Source organism: Schistocerca nitens, chromosome 8 (genome assembly GCF_023898315.1).
Source record: "Schistocerca nitens isolate TAMUIC-IGC-003100 chromosome 8, iqSchNite1.1, whole genome shotgun sequence".
Lineage (NCBI taxonomy): Eukaryota > Metazoa > Arthropoda > Insecta > Orthoptera > Acrididae > Schistocerca > Schistocerca nitens.
Window position 1 is genome coordinate 565,257,285 of NC_064621.1, and position 20,882 is coordinate 565,278,166.

The following is a 20,882-nucleotide window of genomic DNA, read 5'->3' on the forward strand; positions in this document are numbered from 1 at the left end:
GCTGAACGCCACAATTAAGTTTCGAAATTTTAAAATATATTACCATAATATTTTTAAAGACAGAAGGCGGCAATATTTAAGCGTGAAAGATAAATTTAAAAATGAATTTTGCAAAATTTTTAAGAAAATAAAAAATAACCATAAGCTGACAACAGATAATTAAACAACGGTGGCACTCAGAAGCCTCCAGCGAGGTGGGTCTGCCCTCGTTCACTTAGGCGAGACAGGTGGTGAGCCCAGCTATACTTGATCCGTCGCAACCCAACCAGGGAACAGCCACGGACCTGCCGACACAACGACTTGCTTCCCGTCAATCAGTACATGAGAACTGAAACCGGAAAGGTTACAAACATGATAATCCACAACGGAGCATGTATTAGCTGTCAAAATAACAGACCACGTTCGACAGCGACAACAGGTGAGGAAAGGACGCTGCCTGAAATCACGTCAGTGGCCAGGGGAGGTAAACGGAACACTAACAGCCACTAGGCAGAAAATTCCGCTGGTACTCTTGAATTTGAAACACGGTAACATAGTTAACTTCACTCAAAAGAAGACTGCTTGAATTTACGTCAGTGCGCAGGGCAGGTAACCAGAACACTAACGGCCACAAGACAGAAAATTCCACTGGTGCACTCGAATTGTACTCAACCAAGATAGTTAATTGCATCGCATGGAGGCTAAATTTCAGTAGTAGTAGAAACACTCTGAGTTGCTCACAGGAAAACCTCCCCAACAGCAACCACCGAAACGAACCACCACAAATTGAAGGGATGGGGCTTGGGTAGTTGAAACCACTACTCAACTTCGACGTCCTGGGGTCGGTGAACCACGAAGCTCGATCGGACAGCTCCACACACGCTCCGACACTGCGCAGGGGCTGCCAGCGGCCCCAGCCGACTGTACCGCGGAGGTAACTTCCCTCGACCGCAACAACCGACCGACTCCTGCCAGCACCCCCTGTAAAAGAAAGCCTGTCTACGTAGTGCGTGACGTCACAAGATGGCTACACACATAGTCCCTTCTTCAACAGTTTCACGGAACAGTGCTTGTGAATAGTCGTTCGGCGAGTTACGCGTCAGTTTAGTATTATAGTGAATGGTGTTCCTGCGTTAGTGTACGTGATTTGGTTGTTTAGTTTCTGTGCACTAAACTGGTGATCTGTTTTTCTTTGCTGTGAAAATTTCGTTGCCTGCAAAATGCCGTATCGTTGTTGTGTGCCGAATTGTAGAGGAAATTACGACGGTGGACCAAAAGTAACCGTGTTTAAATTTCCGGAGGATGAAGCAACGAGGAAGAAATGGTTGTCACGTATTCGCAGACATAACTTCACTCCTTCTTCAAGTTCAAGAGTAAGTATTTGTTTTGTTTATTTCTTAAAAGAGGTTAAGTGTGCTAACACAGAATAGGCACTTATGCAGTAAGGAAGGTCAGCGACATTTTGACTAATAGATCTTAACTGAATAAGTGCCGAACTAAATAGCGTTTCGTTTTCTTGCCCTGGCAATTCTACAGTTTAGCTGGTATAGGTTATATGAATTCTGTAAGTTCAACCAGTATAGCCTAAGCACAGTCATACTTACGTAGTTAAATATCTCAGTATATCTGTATACTTACTGTTTATGCTGCCTGTTGTTAGGAATAAAAGTCGGTTTATAATTAAGTACGTGCACTTAAGATACAGACGACTTTCGATGTATTCTGCTTCTGTATTTAGTGTTTCTTTTTGCTGTAAAAGTCTTTAGGAAGTTGCCTGTTCAAAAACAAGTAATGTGGTTTACCCAGAAATTGAAAATGAAGTAAAAACAGTGTCTCAGTCGCTTGTTTTTAATAAATTATTGGTGGGAATTTGAAGTCATTGCAAGGAATGTTACTATTAGGGAATATAGTAGGCTTTAGACTTAACAGTGAACCATAGACAGGAAAAATGAATGAGTACATGAATGGATTAACAGGCCATCACAAAATGCAAAGGGAGAAACTGTGAAAACATATAAAAAATACTTGTGGATTTTACAAATTCTTACTTTCTGGGTCTGGAATTTCAGATACATGCCAGTGACCTACACAGCTGTCTTATAGATACACAGCTACAGTACTTGAAAGCAATTGTGTGCTCATGTTTAGCCTAATAGGTAGCACATAAGTGGCAATGTATTAGTTCATCATACTGTCAGTTTTTATGTAAGTTATGAACTGATATCAAAAGCAAAACAGTGTCTATCTGATAAAAAGCACTACCTTTAAGTATTTCATAGTTCTAAAGGTTACACAGTGTGACAATTACTTTGTATTATTCTGTTACTGTGTCACAGTTGCTTCTATGGATTACACCTGTGTGAGTTTGGTGTCATCATGCTTTCTTGTGTCCGAGGTGTGTGTGTGGGGTGGGGGGTGGGGGGGAATAGAGCAAGACATTAAGCAAAAGTCCCACCCCTCTTGTGAATATATGAGCTTCAAGGCTAAATTATAAAAAAAATTGTCACTGTTATTGAATCATGCTACAAACATTAGTCAATGTTTGTAATTTTTGATGGGGAAAGTACTTTCTTCATTTCACCATCTCTTTAAGAGCTTGTTGCCATGACATGTAACTGCATGTGTTTTGATATTGAAGTGTTATTGTTTTATAGAGTTACTATGCCATGGCCACATTTATCACTTGAGTATTCTGCATTTTAGTTGGGAGTCTATTTGTATTTTAGAACTAGAAACTAACTTTATATTCATAAATTGTTTTCACACTATTAATATTGTCATCACATTCAGTTGTAAGCACAGTTTTCATTTTTTATTCATTTTTAATTACAGGTATGTCATGTTCACTTCCACAAGGATGATGTTATTTGGGAAACACAAATTGTGGATGAAAGGACTGGTCAGTTATTAAGAGCCCCCCTTCTCAAACCACGTTTGAGACCACATGCAGTTCCATCACTACTCCCAAACTGTCCTTCCTACCTTTCAAAGGAAGAAAGTAGACGTGAAGGGCCAGAGGAGAAAAAGCAAAGGCTTGAAAATGAGCAGTTAGCTGCAGCGTTACAATATAGTTTAGCATCACAGAAGGACTATGAAAACACTTTCAGCTTCAGTTCTTTAGAAGAGTTGATGTTGCGTACGAAGGAAGTGGATTTGCCCAACGAGTGGAGTGTGATCGAAAAACGCAGTGATTTTGTTTGTTTTTTAAAGATAATAAGAAATCCAGCACCATTAATCACACATTCTGTCGTTATAGATAGTAATTTAAATGTTTCATTGTTTAAGAAAGATGTACAAATTAAGACATTAGGAAAAAGATCTTTTCCTGTAATTGTAACCAATATCCATGAAATTGTCAGTGTACTGCAGGAGTTTTCAGACACAGATTGTGGGCACTCAGAAACTTCTATAGATAGTATTGTAGAGATAGTGAAAGACAGTCTAGGAGTGCTGAAAGACAGTTTACAGGAGAGTGAAAAGGAGATGGTAGACTTTATATATGAACAAGTTAGTCTCATAAATGTAAAGAAATTTAATCATAGGTTTAGTTCTACATTTATGATACTGTGTTGTTTGCTATTTTCCATTTCATCTCATGCTTAAAATTTTTTACGTAGCAGCTCATTAATGAAAATGCCACATCCAAGCACTCTGCGTAGGGTCTGCAGCAAATTTAATGTGAATCCATCTCACGAAAGGCTTGGGGGAAGTAATTTCCTGTCCTATGCAAGACAGAAATTTCAATACTTGAACAGCAATGATGTCAATGTTGTTTTGAGTGTAGATGAAATTCATCTAAATTCTTATTTGGAATATAAAGGAGGTAGTGTTTTGGGCATGTCATATAACTCGGAATGTGCTGCAAATTCAGCATTTGTATTTATGTTGCAGAGTGTCAAGTCTTTGTACAGGGATGTTGTTCACATTTTACCGGTGAAAACCATTTCATCTAATGCATTATACGATGTGCTACTGGCCATAATAAATGGCCTTGAACTAATAGGCTATAGGGTTTTTTGTGTGGTAACTGACAACAACAAAATCAATAGCAAAACCATGTCAATGTTTTCTCAATATAGTTTTTAAACATCCATCTGATCCTAATCGCCCACTTTTCTTTTTAATTGATGCCGTACACATTGTTAAATGCATAAGAAATGTGTGGCTGAACCAAAAAAATGATGGTAAAGATATGTTTTATCCTCAGTTTCCAGTTAGAAAAGAAGTGGAAGAAAATAAGTTTTCTGTAGCTTCTTTTAAAACACTGAAACAGATTTATGACATAGATTCCAGTTCTTTAGTAAAATATTGTCACACATTGTCTCTCAAATCACTTTGCCCTACATCATTAGAAAAACAGAGTATGAAACTAGTGCTGCAGATATTCAATCGACATGTGTCAGAGGGCCTTGAGGTAGCTAGTGATAAATTTGATTTGAGACATGCACCATCAACAGCAGAATACATTCGAATAATAACAAAATGGTTTGATGTCATGAATGTGAAATCAGTGTTTAAAGGGAAACACAAACAGAATCCTTATATGGATCCGTTGACAACTGATAGCGTTTCTATGCAATTTTTGCTAGATTTTCTAGACTGGCTTGATGTGTGGAAAGCAAAGGGTTTGTCAAGTGGGTTTCTCACAAAAGAAACATTTTTTGCTATTCAGCATACAACATATGCCGTGGTAGAGATTGCTCGATACTGTACTGAAGAGCTAGGTATGAGCTATTTACTGACAGCCAAGCTACAAACAGATGTGCTTGAGCGGCGTTTTGGAAAGTATAGACAGCTTGCAGGTTCCCAATACAATGTTTCAGTGACACAAGTCTATGAAGCAGAAAAGAAGCTTCGAATTCAAAGTGTAATGCCTTTAGTTTTATGTTCTCCTTCCTATGGCAATATCACAGTAGGGGCCATAAAAAATTTTATGTTTTCTGAAGTTGAAGAAACAGACACATTAGACATAGAAGTCAGTGTAACTCAAGACGATGTTCTTTCAGTGAAAGATATTGCAACGTCTTTAACTTTCATTGCAGGCTACTGTGCTCATGCAGTGATTAAGAAGCTGAAATGTGAGAGTTGCCTTAATGAAATTGTGATTGAAAAGGAGTTGCCAATAAACGAACATTTTAGTTTGATACAGAGACTTGATCATGGAGGACTAAAATACCCATCAGACACTATTTTAAATATGATTGTCTACACTTATATTGTCATCAGCAAACTTCTCAAAGAACATGAAAGAGATTTTCTTGCCTGTACGAATCAACGTGCTATTGCCTGTGCAGTAGCACTTGCTACTCTTCACGAAAATGACTTTTTATTATTTGATGGGGTATGCTGCAATGGACATTCATCCCAGGCAATAATGAAAAGTGTTGTTTGGGTTGGTGTCAATATATTTTTAAACAACTACTGTAAAAAGGTTAATGGAAAAAAAAGTTCAAAAAACACTCAGCGAAAACTGCAAACTCTTACAACATAATTTTGAAATCTTTATCTTAGATTCTTTTTAAATCATTAATACAAAACCTGTCATCAGTAATATTGCCACATCAACAAATGCCTCTTAAGCTGAACTAGTCAGATTAATCTGAAACTAGTCAAACTTACCAAATTGCAACTTATGGCTGAGAGTTTGTATAAATATTTTAATATACAGCTGCTAACAGCTATCAACACTAATATCCTAACGTGAAATTTTTATCAAAGAAATTAATCTTTAATATAAAGAATCTTACACTAATTCTTTCTCAGTTGAAGTTGGGTGGTGAATGATACATACAGGAGGGAGGGGAGGGGGTGTGGCAGGCAGAGAGGACCAATAGTAATCTTGTTATAGTATGTGAAACCTAAAAATCATTTCGCTTGCTTTTCCGAGTATGACTTAAACCACTTCTTTGCTGCATGCCTTATTCATAGTATTTCTAATTTGTGTAATAAAGTTATGTGGCCCAACATGGCACATGCCTTTGACAAAGACAAGACAATGCCATTTTGATCACCTTCCTTTATTATTTTGAGAAAAACTTACACAAACTGTGCTATAGCAGACTCCACTTTTTTTGCAAACAAGGTTAGTTTGTTTTGGTGATAAATGGAAGACAAGAGCAAAATTGCTCTATAGTTCTCTACATTCTCTGCAACACTTTTCTTTGTATACTGAAGTTATTACTTTAGCTTGTGATACATGTGAGAAATCTGCCAATTTGTAATGATTCATTAATTGTTACTGTTGAAAAAGCTACTATAGTATTTATGCATTCTTTAGGTAGACAAACTTCGATTTCACGTAGTGTTCGTGGTGTTCCTCTGTCTTCTACTACTGTCACTGTTATGAGTGCAGATGTGCATGCTGTGACAATTGCCCCTCTTTTTCTGAGTTTACTACTTTCTCTGCAGCTGTTATAACTGTTGTTCTCTCAACATTTTCTTATGTAGATCATGTTTGCATATATTTTACTACCAATACAAATGGAGAAGCTGGTGGGGGAGGGCTTTGCAGTACTTTCATGGCCTTTGTGTATAATGATTGGCAGGTCTCCTCATCTAATAGTAATGTAATTCTGGAACAGCTCTCACTTCTGTTACAAGCACTATTGAGTGCCACTAATCCTCAGGTTGACTAATTACTGAGCTCTTTAAATAGATGCTTGCTCTGTGCCATAAAGTGCCTTCTTGTTAGCTCATCTTTGCTGAGGAGAAAAAATCTGAGGTGGACTCTCAGGTATGCCCTTCTGTTGGCTTTTTGAATATATTTGTTTATAAAAGAATATTAAAAAAGCTTAAGCCTGTCACAATTGCTTATCACTCACCTAATCTAATTAATGTTAGCAGATCATATTCCAACACCACTTGACACATTTTTGCCACATAACATACACTTACAGTTGGTAATTACTTGCAATTTACAGGGTGACCTAATATAATGTCTATATGCATTGCCATTTTTCTACTACAGTGCTTTCATATGCATTCTTCCTACACAAAACTTTATGGTGCAGTGTTTTATTTGCATTCTTTTAGTGTCCCACTTAAAGACCTTCCATTACTACCCTGGAGATTATAAAATAGCAATTTAATAATTAATGTTGTTCAAAATTTATCATTATTATTCCTAAAATTATGAAACTTAAGTCTCAAGAATGTGGTTATTGTTAATGTTTGGCCTTGGTGTCCATAAGTCTTAATTATTTTGTCCCTACATAGTATTCATGCTGTACATCTATAATTTTCTATTGTGAACCACTATAATCTAAAATTTTTCTCATTCCATGTGTTAGTGATTGACAAGAGTGTATGGAAGATGAACAAAAGAAATAAATAAATTCATTCATACACAGAATTTTTATACTTAATTTGCATTCATTCATATCAGCATGGTCAGTAGATGAAACTTTTTTTCCACTTCTAAACAATTACCAGTATATATATTTTGGAATGATGATCTGTTAAAGTATTGCAACTAAATAGAGCTGAACCACCACCCCCACCCCTTTCCCCAAACTTACGGAAGGATGAAGTATCTAAGCCACTGGTGAGTGCAGCCCAAATGTGATGCCAAATGAAGGTAAGTGTTCATTTTTCACAATTATTTCATCACAGGTCACATCACGTCATAAAACTTCTCAACAGATGAAATGAAAGTTTACTTCGTAGTTGAAATTTATTTATGTGCAATTCATGCAAACAGTTTGTTTCAAAGTATATACTTCTTAGTACAGAAACATTCTTTCTTCAAAGGTATTCAGTTTAGAGCAGCGAAATTCTAACCTGGTAATCTGTATTTTGAGACCTCATGTAATTTCAATACATAATGGAAATTTAGTTAACTTACTGAGAAAAGAGAATTCATTGAAATTTGTATTGGCATACCAAAACTTTATGGCAATACCATTACATACTCATCTCAGGTCAGTGAGATTTTCTTAATGGAAAGAAAGTTTCTTAGGGAAAGGTGCACAAACTGAGAAGAGATATCATATCATTCATTAGAACTGCATTTTACTTAAAAAATATTAACAGGAGAAATTTCTTTAAATTTAAAAAAAGCATGAATACGAGGTTGCTGAAATGGTGGACTAAAACATATGTAGAACATGTCTTTCAGGGCAGTGTTAGTTTTTGAAACGACTCATACTATTGCTTATTACCAGTGCCTCTCTCTAGGGGGTGTTATAATTCGAACACTATTTGCCCAATTTTCGTGTTTCTTTTTTTAATTCACACGTATATCATCCAACCAGGTTTTAAAATAGATTTTGCTACATAAGGAATAAGCAGCGGCAATAACAGTGTCCTTAAAATGTTAGCTGCCAGTGTGCTACTTTGCAAATTGCTGTCCACACTATTAGACCTGCGTCAAAGTGATGCAATATTTAACTTAAAAAACATAACAAAAACCCTAATAGAAAGTCCGCGAGAGCATACGAGAATCTTTCGCGGGTGGCTTTCAATCAAAATTTTTGTCATTAAAAATCGTCTTACACAGGAGCTGCAAAACGGAAGAATGGTGAATGGTGGCCAGCCATAAAAGATAAATGTATACCGTTGCAGACGTTTATATTGGCCTTTTCGAGATTTACAATTTATACTACAGCACTTACAGTTTAGGAATGGTATTGGAAAAGAGCACACTGGTGGCAAACACTTGCACTTTGTGTAGCTGACGATCTTTGAACGGCTAACCAAACTGCCATCAAACAAGTCGTGACAATCCCCATTAAAGCAACTTTAAAATAAACTACAATGAAATGGGTCCATTCATTTGGGAGTTTTGATGCCTCAGATAATGAAAGTTATTACAGCCACTTTTTACGTCGGGGCTAAATGGTATGCAGAAATAAGTTACAGACAAAAGAACTGGGTCATTTGAGAAAGGAAATCTTGTAATTCATGAGAGAGGTATGTCAGATTTCTTTACGAATTTTCCTCGTGCGGTTTCCGTAACAGTCTTATTGCTGTGGCCAAACGGACTGCGAGCACCGGCACCAGACTACGTGCGTGACGTCACTGAGAGGGCGCGCAGGCTTTCCTCTATAGGGGGTGCTGCTCCTGCTCGTCCTTCCGCGACTGCTGCTCCTTCGCGACTGCACCGCTGGTCCGTCTCCCACTCACTTCCAGACACACGACGGCGGAAATGCTGGCTCGGACCCAACCACGCAGAGGAAACACGCCCACTGGCTAACCGACACCCCTGCACCAGGAAAGGAGCGACCCAAGTTCCACAAGATAATAACTGAAGGGACCCAGAAGCGCTCAGAGAACCAGTTACACGTATATATATACAAATAGTAAAACAATTACAATATATAAAGGCACAGAAATGTTATATATTCAGGTAACAAAATAAGGAAAAAAATTTGCAGTGCAATAGATGGAAATTGAAGGATATGCATTTCCGGCGTTACACCCTCACTGCTGCTCCGACCCGACTGCACTAGTGCCGCATTGCATCTCCCCGACTGGCAGGTCCGGACTGCGCTCCAGACGCGTTGCAACTGACTAAAGTGCGCGTCATTTATGTTGGCGGCCGAGTTTAGGTTCGTTCTGCGCATCTGACGTCACAAAACACAGTCAGCCAATGAACAGAGAACGACGTTGCCAGATCTCGACTGCAGTGCTTAGGATGGACGAGTGTCTTCAGTTTTAGAAACGATCAGTCATAAATAAAGTAATAGAACAAAAGCAATGTCTTGATAGCAGACTTTCTTTTACAGAAAGTTTTGAAAATGCATTCTTTATACCAATTGCTTCATATTCTATTAATTAATTAAACCAAACAAGCAATAAGACTCCTAATTGAGGCGATAGGTAGGAAAGGTGTTTGTATCAATCTCAGGAACCGCTTTTTCGCAATAAAGAACAGCGGTAATTGTTTATTTCCTATTGTACTTCGACGAAGCGTGAGTAATTCATAGTCATACCAACAGTGTTTGTCAGTATTTTGCGTGACGTGTTATAGTCCTCATTGCGTTCTGTAGTTAGAGGAGCAGCTTTAGCGTAATGGTTAAGGTGTTAGGCTTCTACACAAAACGTTATGAGTTCAAACCTTGCGCGCTGCTTAATATTTTCATTATTTAAAAACAATATCGAAGTGACTTACTTCACCAATTATATTCGTTTCAATGCATTTTTTTTTAATTTCTAGTGATTTGTCTCTTTATTAACGCTTTCGCTGCTGCAGACACGTGCTCCCCGCATTCCGCGCTGTGCGCGATGTTGTCATCACTGCACTGCTCGCCTGTGCAGACACATGGTGTTCCCACTGCTTTGACACACTTATCATTCGATTTCACAATAACTATTTGGCCCAAAAATTTGATTTTTACACGTCTTCTTGACTGATACCTTTCCCCCATAAATGACTTAATTTTGTTTCGATGTTCAACGCAGTTATTATGCAGCATTACATGTAGTAATTTTATATGAAATTTAGGTATCTTGTCCACATTTCGTTCTCAACATTGTGGCAACTAAAATCGACCATACGGAAAGTATACTCTATGGACTTTTACCTCTGCAAACTCTTCAAAATTTCGTGCAATGGTTTACAATATTTAATGCTGCATAATAACTGCATTTGTAGACTTAGAGAAAGCTTTTGACAATGTTAACTGGAATACTCTCTTTCAAATTCTGAAGGTGGCAGGGGTAAAATACAGGGAGCGAAAGGCTATTTACAATTTGTACAGAAACCAGATGGCTGTTATAAGAGTCGAGGGGCATGAAAGGGAAGCAGTGGTTGGGAAAGGAGTCAGACAGGGTTGTAGCCTCTCCCCGATGTTATTCATTCTGTATATTGAGCAAGCAGTACAGGAAACAAAAGAAAAATTCGGAGCCGGCCGGTGTGGCCGTGCGGTTAAAGGCGCTTCAGTCTGGAACCGCGTGACCGCTACGGTCGCAGGTTCGAATCCTGCTTCGGGCATGGATGTGTGTGATGTCCTTAGGTTGGTTAGGTTTAAGTAGTTCTAAGTTCTAGGGGACTGATGACCATAGAACTTAAGTCCCATAGTGCTCAGAGCCATTTGAACCATTTTTTTGAAAAATTCGGAGTAGGTATTAAAATTCATGGAGAAGAAGTAAAAACTTTGAGGTTCGCCGATGACATTGTAATTCTGTCAGAGACAGCAAAGGACTTGGAAGAGCAGTTGAACGGAATGGACAGTGTCTTGAAAGGAGGATATAAGATGAACATCAACAAAAGCAAAGCGAGGATAATGGAATGTAGTCAAATTAAATCGGGTGATGCTGAGGGAATTAGATTAGGAAATGAGATACTTAAAGTAGTAAAGGAGTTTTGCTATTTAGGGAGTAAAATAACTGATGATAGTCGAAGTAGAGAGGATATAAAATGTACACTGGCAATGGCAAGGAAATCGTTTCTGAAGAACAGAAATTTGTTAACGTCGAGTATAGATTTAAGTGTCAGGAAGTCGTTTCTGAAAGTATTTGTATGGAGTGTAGCCATGTATGGAAGTGAAACATGGACAATAACTAGTTTGGACAAGAAGAGAATAGAAGCTTTCGAAATGTGGTGCTACAGAAGAATTCTGAAGATAAGGTGGGTAGATCACGTAACTAATGAGGAGGTATTGAATAGGAATGGGGAGAAGAGAAGTTGGTGGCACAACTTGACTAGAAGAATGGATCGATTGGTAGGACATGTTTTGAGGCATCAAGGGATCACAAATTTAGCATTGGAGGGCAGCGTGGAGGGTAAAAATCGTAGAGGGAGACCAAGAGATGAATACACTAAGCAGATTCAGAAGGATGTAGGTTGCAGTAGGTACTGGGAGATGAAGAAGCTTGCACAGGATAGAGTAGCATGGAGAGCTGCATCAAACCAGTCTCAGGACTGAAGACCACAACAACAACAACAACAACAACTGCGTTGAACATCGAAACAAAATTAAGTCATTTATGGGGAGAAGGTATCAGTCAAGAAGACATGTAAAAATCTAATTTTTGGGCCAAATAGTTTTTGTGGAATCGAATGATAAGAGTGTCAAAGCAGTCGGAACACGACGTGTCTGCACAGGTGAGCAGTGGAGTGACAAAATCGCGCACAGCGCGGAATGCAGCGAGCACGTCTTTGTAGCAGCGAAAGGGTTAATGCGGCCGTGGTGGCTTTACTTCATGAACTGCGCGCTCCCCCCTAAACGTAAGCTTGCGAACTATGCTATACTATGGCGCTGCTTCTATTGGCGCGTGCGTCGTATGCAACTGGCAACGCAGCAATCTCCCGCGTCTGGGCGGGCATGCGCGAGCCGCCAAGATAAAAAAATTGAACTATAGCAGCCCGAAATCGAGAGCCGAACTCGCTGTCCGCATCTCACAACAGACAATAAATTAACGCCCTGAGCTGGAAGTACGTTAACAACAGGGTGTAAAATACATGATGGCGGGAACACGAGCCACACACGGCTCTACATTGTTTAGCACGAAGGGCGCGCGACGCGTTTGCTGCGACTGCCTTCAGATCGTTTTCCGGGTAGAGCCAGTGTGTGAAGCAGCACAGGCAGCTTACGTCTTTGGGGCAACAGGCTGGCTGTTTGTTCTGCCGTCCTTGTGGCTTCCTAGTTGGTATGGCTGAGCATCTACCAGACACGAGGAACCTTGACAGGAACGAGAGTGGACACACTATTGCTTTGGGCGACCAGTTCTGGAGGCGAGCGGTGGATAGTTTTCAGCCACACATCTCCTGGCGGCTCCAAGTTTTCCACTGTTTGGCATCGTACACTGGCCTTGTATGGGCGGTGACCTACTTTGAGTTCATTACTTCGGTGCCGAGACCACGCGACATTCATCAAGATTGATTTGCTCTCCACTGTGAGCTTAATAATTGTGACTGGTTCACATCATGTGTGTGTTTGTGCCCTGCTGCTTCTACGAGTATATCGAATTCGGTTCAGCCTTTTGTTCTTGTTTTCTGTTCCTACGTCTGTCCAGGCAATTTGAGAAGCGTGTCGTTCGTATCGAAGTATAATAGCTTACATTTGGTAACTTTCATAGATTTGTTATTTGATTGTATGCATACATCACTGGGGTTTTGTAAATTGGACGTTCAAAGCATTCTCTTATCTGGTACGTCGTGCACTAAATCGCCAATTTGGTTTATTTAGTTATTTGTAGGCCGAAAGTTTATGCGCCTTACTGGTACAAATCTTGCTGCACGTATTTTGGTGGGTTACACTTCCAATCCAAGCTTATGTTTACATAGGCGAGGTTCATCAGCCAACAGCTCGTGTCTTTCTTCCACCTATATTTTCCGTCCCGTGTGAGGGTTAAGTTTTTCTGTTTCCGCTTCATGGAGTGATTTGAAGCTGATTGTCGGTTGGTTGCCTTGGCCGGTTACGTTAATACCTTTTAGCCACTTATTGCAACTGTTTTGTACGCAATGCCAACGTGTAATTCTCTGTTCATCAGGCTGTCGTTGTATGCTTGTGCCTCAGGGCTTGCCTCAGTGGTTGTTTACAAAAGGAGTGTGGTGAGCACTGTATCGGACCTCTCCTAAGTAATTTCGGGTTCGTTTGTCCCGACTACATTTCCCGGCGTGTATTGGTTCCATATCGAAGAGTTTTAATTGTTTATGTTCCCTTTTACTGAACCCCTTTTAGGGCAAAAATCAATTATTTGTTGTATTTTAGCCGAAAAGTTCGAGAAATGTTTGTGGACTGCCTAGTGGAAGGCTGTTTCCTCAGAACCTTTGAAAAGATTGTTATGTAACTTCAACTGCTGAAATACACTCCCGGAAATTGAAATAAGAACACCGTGAATTCATTGTCCCAGGAAGGGGAAACTTTATTGACACATTCCTGGGGTCAGATACATCACATGATCACACTGACAGAACCACAGGCACATCGACACAGGCAACAGAGCATGCACAATGTCGGCACTAGTACAGTGTATATCCACCTTTCGCAGCAATGCAGGCTGCTATTCTCCCATGGAGACGATCGTAGAGATGCTGGATGTAGTCCTGTGGAACGGCTTGCCATGCCATTTCCACCTGGCGCCTCAGTTGGACCAGCGTTCGTGCTGGACGTGCAGACCGCGTGAGACGACGCTTCATCCAGTCCCAAACATGCTCAATGGGGGACAGATCCGGAGATCTTGCTGGCCAGGGTAGTTGACTTACACCTTCTAGATCACGTTGGGTGGCACGGGATACATGCGGACGTGCATTGTCCTGTTGGAACAGCAAGTTCCCTTGCCGGTCTAGGAATGGTAGAACGATGGGTTCGATGACGGTTTGGATGTACCGTGCACTATTCAGTGTCCCCTCGACGATCACCAGTGGTGTACGGCCAGTGTAGGAGATCGCTCCCCACACCATGATGCCGGGTGTTGGCCCTGTGTGCCTCGGTCGTATGCAGTCCTGATTGCGGCGCTCACCTGCACGGCGCCAAACACGCATACGACCATCATTGGCACTAAGGCAGAAGCGACTCTCATCGCTGAAGACGACACGTCTCCATTCGTCCCTCCATTCACGCCTGTCGCGACACCACTGGAGGCGGGCTGCACGATGTTGGGGCGTGAGCGGAAGACGGCCTAACGGTGTGCGGGACCGTAGCCCAGCTTCATGGAGACGGTTGCGAATGGTCCTCGCCGATACCCCAGGAGCAACAGTGTCCCTAATTTGCTGGGAAGTGGCGGTGCGGTCCCCTACGGCACTGCGTAGGATCCTACGGTCTTGGCGTGCATCCGCGCGTCGCTGCGGTCCGGTCCCAGGTCGACGGGCACGTGCACCTTCCGCCGACCACTGGCGACAACATCGATGTACTGTGGAGACCTCACGCCCCACGTGTTGAGCAATTCGGCGGTACGTCCACCCGGCCTCCCGCATGCCCACTATACGCCCTCGCTCAAAGTCCGTCAACTGCACATACGGTTCACGTCCACGCTGTCGCGGCATGCTACCAGTGTTAAAGACCGCGATGGAGCTCCGTATGCCACGGCAAACTGGCTGACACTGACGGCGGCGGTGCACAAATGCTGCGCAGCTAGCGCCATTCGACGGCCAACACCGCGGTTCCTGGTGTGTCCGCTGTGCCGTGCGTGTGATCATTGCTTGTACAGCCCTCTCGCAGTGTCCGGAGCAAGTATGGTGGGTCTGACACACCGGTGTCAATGTGTTCTTTTTTCTATTTCCAGGAGTGTATTATCTTGCTTCTCTTATTAAAATTGCTGTAAATATTTAGACAACAGTAACCAAAGACACAAGTACTCGTATATTTTTGGAAAGAGAATAACATTTGTTGTAGATCTAAAGTTCATACCTCATGTTTTCATGAATGCCTTTCGAAGAGTTGAAAGCAAGTATTTGAATCAACACTATTGACTTTCGTTATTTAATCTCTGTGAAATATTTAATAAATTGTTGATCGATTGTCAGTAATTGTTTGAGTAAATTCATTTAAATTAACAGTTTCGTTGTAATATGTCGGTATCCTGTTTGCCTAATTAATAAAATTATGTTGTTGGCAAGTGTTAATAAGAATCTTCATACGAATGATGCTCAACCCTTATCTGACCCGGTCCTTCGACTCCAAGGCAACTTTATGCTGGTAATGCGAGCTAGACAGTAAAACTCTGAAACATTTATTTATTTTGTGTAATTTCGAAATAAAACGTTGTTACTATTCAGTTCCAATACTCTTATATCTGATTGTTATAGAAGTATCAGTAATCAAATAGATATGTACAAATTTGTCAACCTTCTCATGGCAACCGGAGTACTTGGTGTGTCATTTTGCTCGAAGCAAACGATGGGTCCACTGTTTGCTCCTCCACTCCGTAGTCGAGTCAGTAGATGAACAGGCACCCCTCATGTTGAAGATGTAGCCACACTTCCCTTGGCCTACCCTAATGCAGTTCAGCTTTGACCAGGTTTTGCACTGTAGCTCGAGTCCCTGAATCTTCCTTGTTTGATCTTGAACCATGTGAGCATTGTTGGGTGGATGTTCGGGTCATTTAGAGATCACGTCGAAGAAACTGGAACGTCCTGAATCAGGCCAGGTGATTCCAGACGAGTCGTTAGTGCATATTGTAGGGCATCGTATGAGGGAGAGATCTTAAGAGAAGACATTGTCTTAAGCAAGTTTTTCTTAGCTACTTTCCTGTTTATCAGAGAAACTCCCCATCGCATCTCCCACAGATTTAGTGGCAAAATGACACAGTGGATACCCCGTCGAAAACTGAACACAAATCAAGCTTGCAAACAGGAAGAATCTGTGCTGCATTGTGAAAAAGAAGCAAAATAGAAGCAGTGGAGGTGCAAATTCATGCTACGCAACATCGAGAAAATTATTATAGCCACCGCGACGTGACTGTGTGGTCACAGAGTCGGACTGTGAAGCGGAAGATCCCTGCTGAAACCCCGTAGTGCCTTTTTTTTATTTCTACAAACTAAGGAAGTGTGAGTCTGGTCGTTGACGTGTCTGTTCTCCTTCTGTAATCTTCGCAATTGTCATACTATTATTAGCTTACTGAACACGAGTCATGTGGTAAGAATACATTATCGTCGTAAGTAAATGTGCGAAAAGTGAGAGCAGGCTAGATACCTCACAAATAAACGGGTGTGAACTATGTTACAACAAAGGATTTCAAGAGTCAAAACTACCGAAACGAAACGCTAGAGACTTAATATGTGATACTTGTGTAGAACGAATAGGAGATACGGAAGTCTGGAGGTCCCTTTCTTACAGCTCGCTGTTGCAGACGGAAGTTACACCACGATACAGACACAAATTTGAATACAACCAACAGACATGTCAATGACCGGACGGATAGTTTATAATTCTGTGACAAAAATGGGGCACGAGGGAAATTTGAACCCAAGCCTTCTCCTTTGCAATCCAACACCGTCTCCACATAAGCACGACGGCGTTGGTATTCAAATGAGGTCGATATTGTACATCTTGAATTTAGACCGTGCACTGTTTCTATTTTGCGTATTTTTTCACAGTTCAATACACCGTCTTCATGTTTTAAAGTTTGATCTGTGTTCAGTTTTTGAAGAGCTATTCACTGGACCATCTGCTGGGGAGGGGGGGGGCTGCGATGTTAAGTTTCCCTTGTTAGAGCTTTTGGAGCATTGTTAAATTGTTAACTAGTACACGTTACCATTGAATCTGAGTAGACCGAACAGTACAGTATCTCTGGTGACTTCATTAAGATGTGCATCAATTTTCGTCATGTGGGCGCTGTCTTCTACATGTACATCTACATACATACTCCGCAATCCACCATACGGTGCGTGGCGGAGGGTACCTCGTACCACAACTAGTATCTTCTCTCCCTGTTCCACTCCCAAACAGAACGAAGGAAAAATAACTGCCTATATGCCTCTGTACGAGCCCTAATCTCTCTTATCTTTGTGGTCTTTCCTCGAAATGTAAGTTGGCGGCAGTAAAATTGTACTGCAGTCAGCCTCAAATGCTAGTTCTCTAAATTTCCTCAGTAGCGATTCACGAAAAGAACGCCTCCTTTCCTCCAGAGACTCCCACCCTAGTTCCTGAAGCATTTCCGTAACACTCGCGTGATGATCAAACCTACCAGTAACAAATCTAGCAGCCCGCCTCAGAATTGCTTCTATGTCCTCCCTCAATCCGACCTGATAGGGATCCCAAACGCTCGAGCAGTACTCAAGAATAGGTCGTATTAGTGTTTTATAAGAGGTCTCCTTTACAGATGAACCACATCTTCCCAAAATTCTACCAATGAACCGAAGACGACTATCCGCCTTCCCCACAATGCCATTACATGCTTGTCCCACTTCATATCGCTCTGCAATGTTACGCCCAAGTATTTAATCGACGTGACTGTGTCAAGCGCTACACCACTAATGGAGTATTCAAACATTACAGGATTCTTTTTCCTATTCATCTGCATTAATTTACATTTATCTATATTTATAGTTAGCTGCCATTCTTTACATCAATCACAAATCCTGTCCAAGTCATCTTGTATCCTCCTACAGTCACTCAACGACGACACCTTCCCGTACACCACAGCATCATCAGCAAACAGCCGCACATTGCTATCCACCCTTACCAAAAGTTCATTTATGTAGATAGAAAACAACAGCGGACCTACCACACTTCCCTGGGGCACTCCAGATGATGCCCTCACCTCCGATGAACACTCAACATCGAGGACAACGTACTGGGTTCTATTACTTAAGAAGTCTCCGAGCCACTCACATACTTGGGAACCAATCCCATATACTCGTACCTCAGTTAGGAGTCTGCAGTGGGGCTCCGAGTCAAACGCTTTCCGGAAGTCAAGGAATACGGCATCCGTCTGATACCCTTCATCCATGGTTCACAAGATATCATGTGAAAAATGGGCGAGTTGCGTTTCGCAGGAGCGATGCTTTCTAAAGCCGTGCTGATGCATGGGCAGCAACTTCTCTGTCTCAAGGAAATTCATTATATTCGAACTGAGAATATGTTCGAGAATCATGCGACAAACCGATGTTAAGGATATTGGTCTGTAATTTTGAGGATCCGTCCTTCTACCCTTCTTATACAGGGTGTTACAAAAAGGTACGGCCAAACTTTCAGGAAACATTCCTCACACACAAATAAAGAAAAGATGTTATATGGACATGCGTCCGGAAACGCTTAATTTCCATGTTATAGCTCATTTTCGTTTTGTCAGTATGTACTGTACTTCCTCGATTCACCGCCAGTTGGCCCAGTTGAGGGAAGGTAATGTTGACTTCGGTGCTTGTGTTGACATGCGACTCATTGCTCTACAGTATGCAGCATCAACAGATTAGTGTTCATCACGGACGTCGTTATGCAATCAGTGCAATGTTTACAAATGCGGAGTTGGCAGATGCCCATTTGATGTATGGATTAGCACGGGGCAATAGCCGTGGCGCGGTACGTTTGTATCGAGACAGATTTCCAGAACGAAGGTGTCCAGGCAGGAAGACGTTCGAAACAATTGATCGGCGTCTTAGGGAGCACGGAACATTCCAGTCTATGACTCGCGACTGGGGAAGACCTAGAACGACGAGGACACCTGCAATGGACGAGGCAATTCTTCGTGCAGTTGACGATAACCCTAATGTCAGCGTCAGAGAAGTTGCTGCTATACAAGGTAACGTTGACCACGTCACTGTATGGAGAGTGCTACTGGAGAACCAGTTGTTTTAGTACCATGTACAGCGTGTGCAGGCACTATCAGCAGCTGATTGGCCTCCACGGGTACACTTCTGCGAATGATTCATCCAACAATGTGTCAATCCTCATTTCAGTGCAGTTGTTCTCTTTACGGATGAAGCTTCATTCCAACGTGATAAAATTGTAAATTTTCACAATCAACATGTGTGGGCTGACGAGAAACCGTACGCAATTGTGCAATCGCGTCATCAACACAGATTTTCTGTGAACGTTTCGGCAGGCATTGTTGGTGATGTCTTGATTGGGCTTCATGTTCTTCCACCTACGCTCAATGGAGCACGTTATCATGATTTCATACGGGATACTCTACCTGTGCTGCTAGAACATGTCCCTTTACAAGTACGACACAACATGTGGTTCATGCACGATGGAGCTCTTGCACATTTCAGTCGAAGTGTTCGTACGTTTCTCAACAACAGATTCGGTGACCGATGGATTGGTAGAGACGGACCAATTCCATGGCCTCTACGTTCTCCTGGCATCAACCCTCTTGACTTTCATTTATGGGGGCATTTGAAAGCTCTTGTCTACGCAAACGCGGTACCAAATGTAGAGACTCTTCGTGCTCTTATTGTGGACGGCTGTGATACAATACGGCATTCTCCAGAGCTGCATCAGGGCATCAGGGATTCCATGCGACGGAGGGTGGATGGATGTATCCTCGCTAACGGAGGACATTTTGAACATTTCCTGTAACAAAGTGTTTGAAGTCACGCTGGTACGTTCTGTTGCTATGTGTTTCCATTCCATGATTAATGTGATTTGAAGAGAAGTAATAAAATGAGCTCTAACATGGAAAGTAAGCGTTTCCGGACATATGTCCAAAGAATATATTTTCTTTCTTTGTGTGTGAGGAATGTTTCTTGAAAGTTTGGCCGTACCTTTTTGTAACACCCTGTATACAGGCGTCACCTGCACTTTTTGCGCTTCCCACGGCGGAGCGCAAGATTCACCAGCAGAAGACACCCAAGAGCGAATGTAGCAGAGCGTGGAGTATTGACATGGAAAAATAGTAACAAACTATTGACACCCAGTGCTTTCCTCCGGATGTGAACCTTTTACTCGCGGCTGAGCGGATCTGCGAAGCATCCCGTCCTATGGAGCCGGGCGAAAGCTGTCGGTGGAGGAGGCGGCCGCGGCGTCGCGAGGTGACAGGTTTGCCGTCTCGGCCAGGAGAGCGGCGGCAGCCGGGCACGGCCACGCCAGGCCAGGTGTCCGCAAGAAACACGCCGAGGAGCGGGTCGGCCGCTCGCGCCGTGTCGCTGCGCCGCACCTCACACCTCGCGGCGGCCGCGCACCGCAGCCGGACAGCCGGACTGGTTCTGCGGCGCAAAAACCCGGTGGTCTGAGCGCCGCTGCCGCCGCCGTGTCGCAGCCTCCGGTTAAACGTTCCGAGGGGAAAGCCGAGCCGCTCGAGAAATCCCTGCCCCAGCACAGTGTCAACACGACTGTCACTGCCGAGACCAGGTCCCGCTACACAGCTCGCAACAACTTTTGGTACGGCCCTGCATAAAAGGAAGCACATCGTATGTGAGTAGTGGATGATTCATCTTTAGCCAGGTCATCCAAAATACAGGCTGTTTTAAAAAGAATGTCACATACTCCTACAGGAGGAACTATTAGTCTAAACTAGAAAAAGAGTTCCAATCGGTACGCAGAGGACAGCATGTTGAAACGGTACAGTAGTTGACATCT

The 20,882-nt window shown here is 42.1% G+C and overlaps 1 protein-coding gene across 1 annotated transcript; it reads left to right on the plus strand.

Annotated features, from left to right (window-relative positions):
• The first annotated feature begins 978 nt into the window (after positions 1–978).
• On the plus strand, positions 979–20,700 carry LOC126199678 (THAP domain-containing protein 11-like). Its single transcript, XM_049936606.1, has 3 exons — positions 979–1,352; positions 2,812–3,148; positions 20,261–20,700. The coding sequence occupies exons 1-3, from the start codon at positions 1,200–1,202 to the stop codon at positions 20,698–20,700; spliced, it is 930 nt and encodes a 309-aa protein (XP_049792563.1). The 5' UTR covers positions 979–1,199.
• Positions 20,701–20,882: the final 182 nt, after the last annotated feature.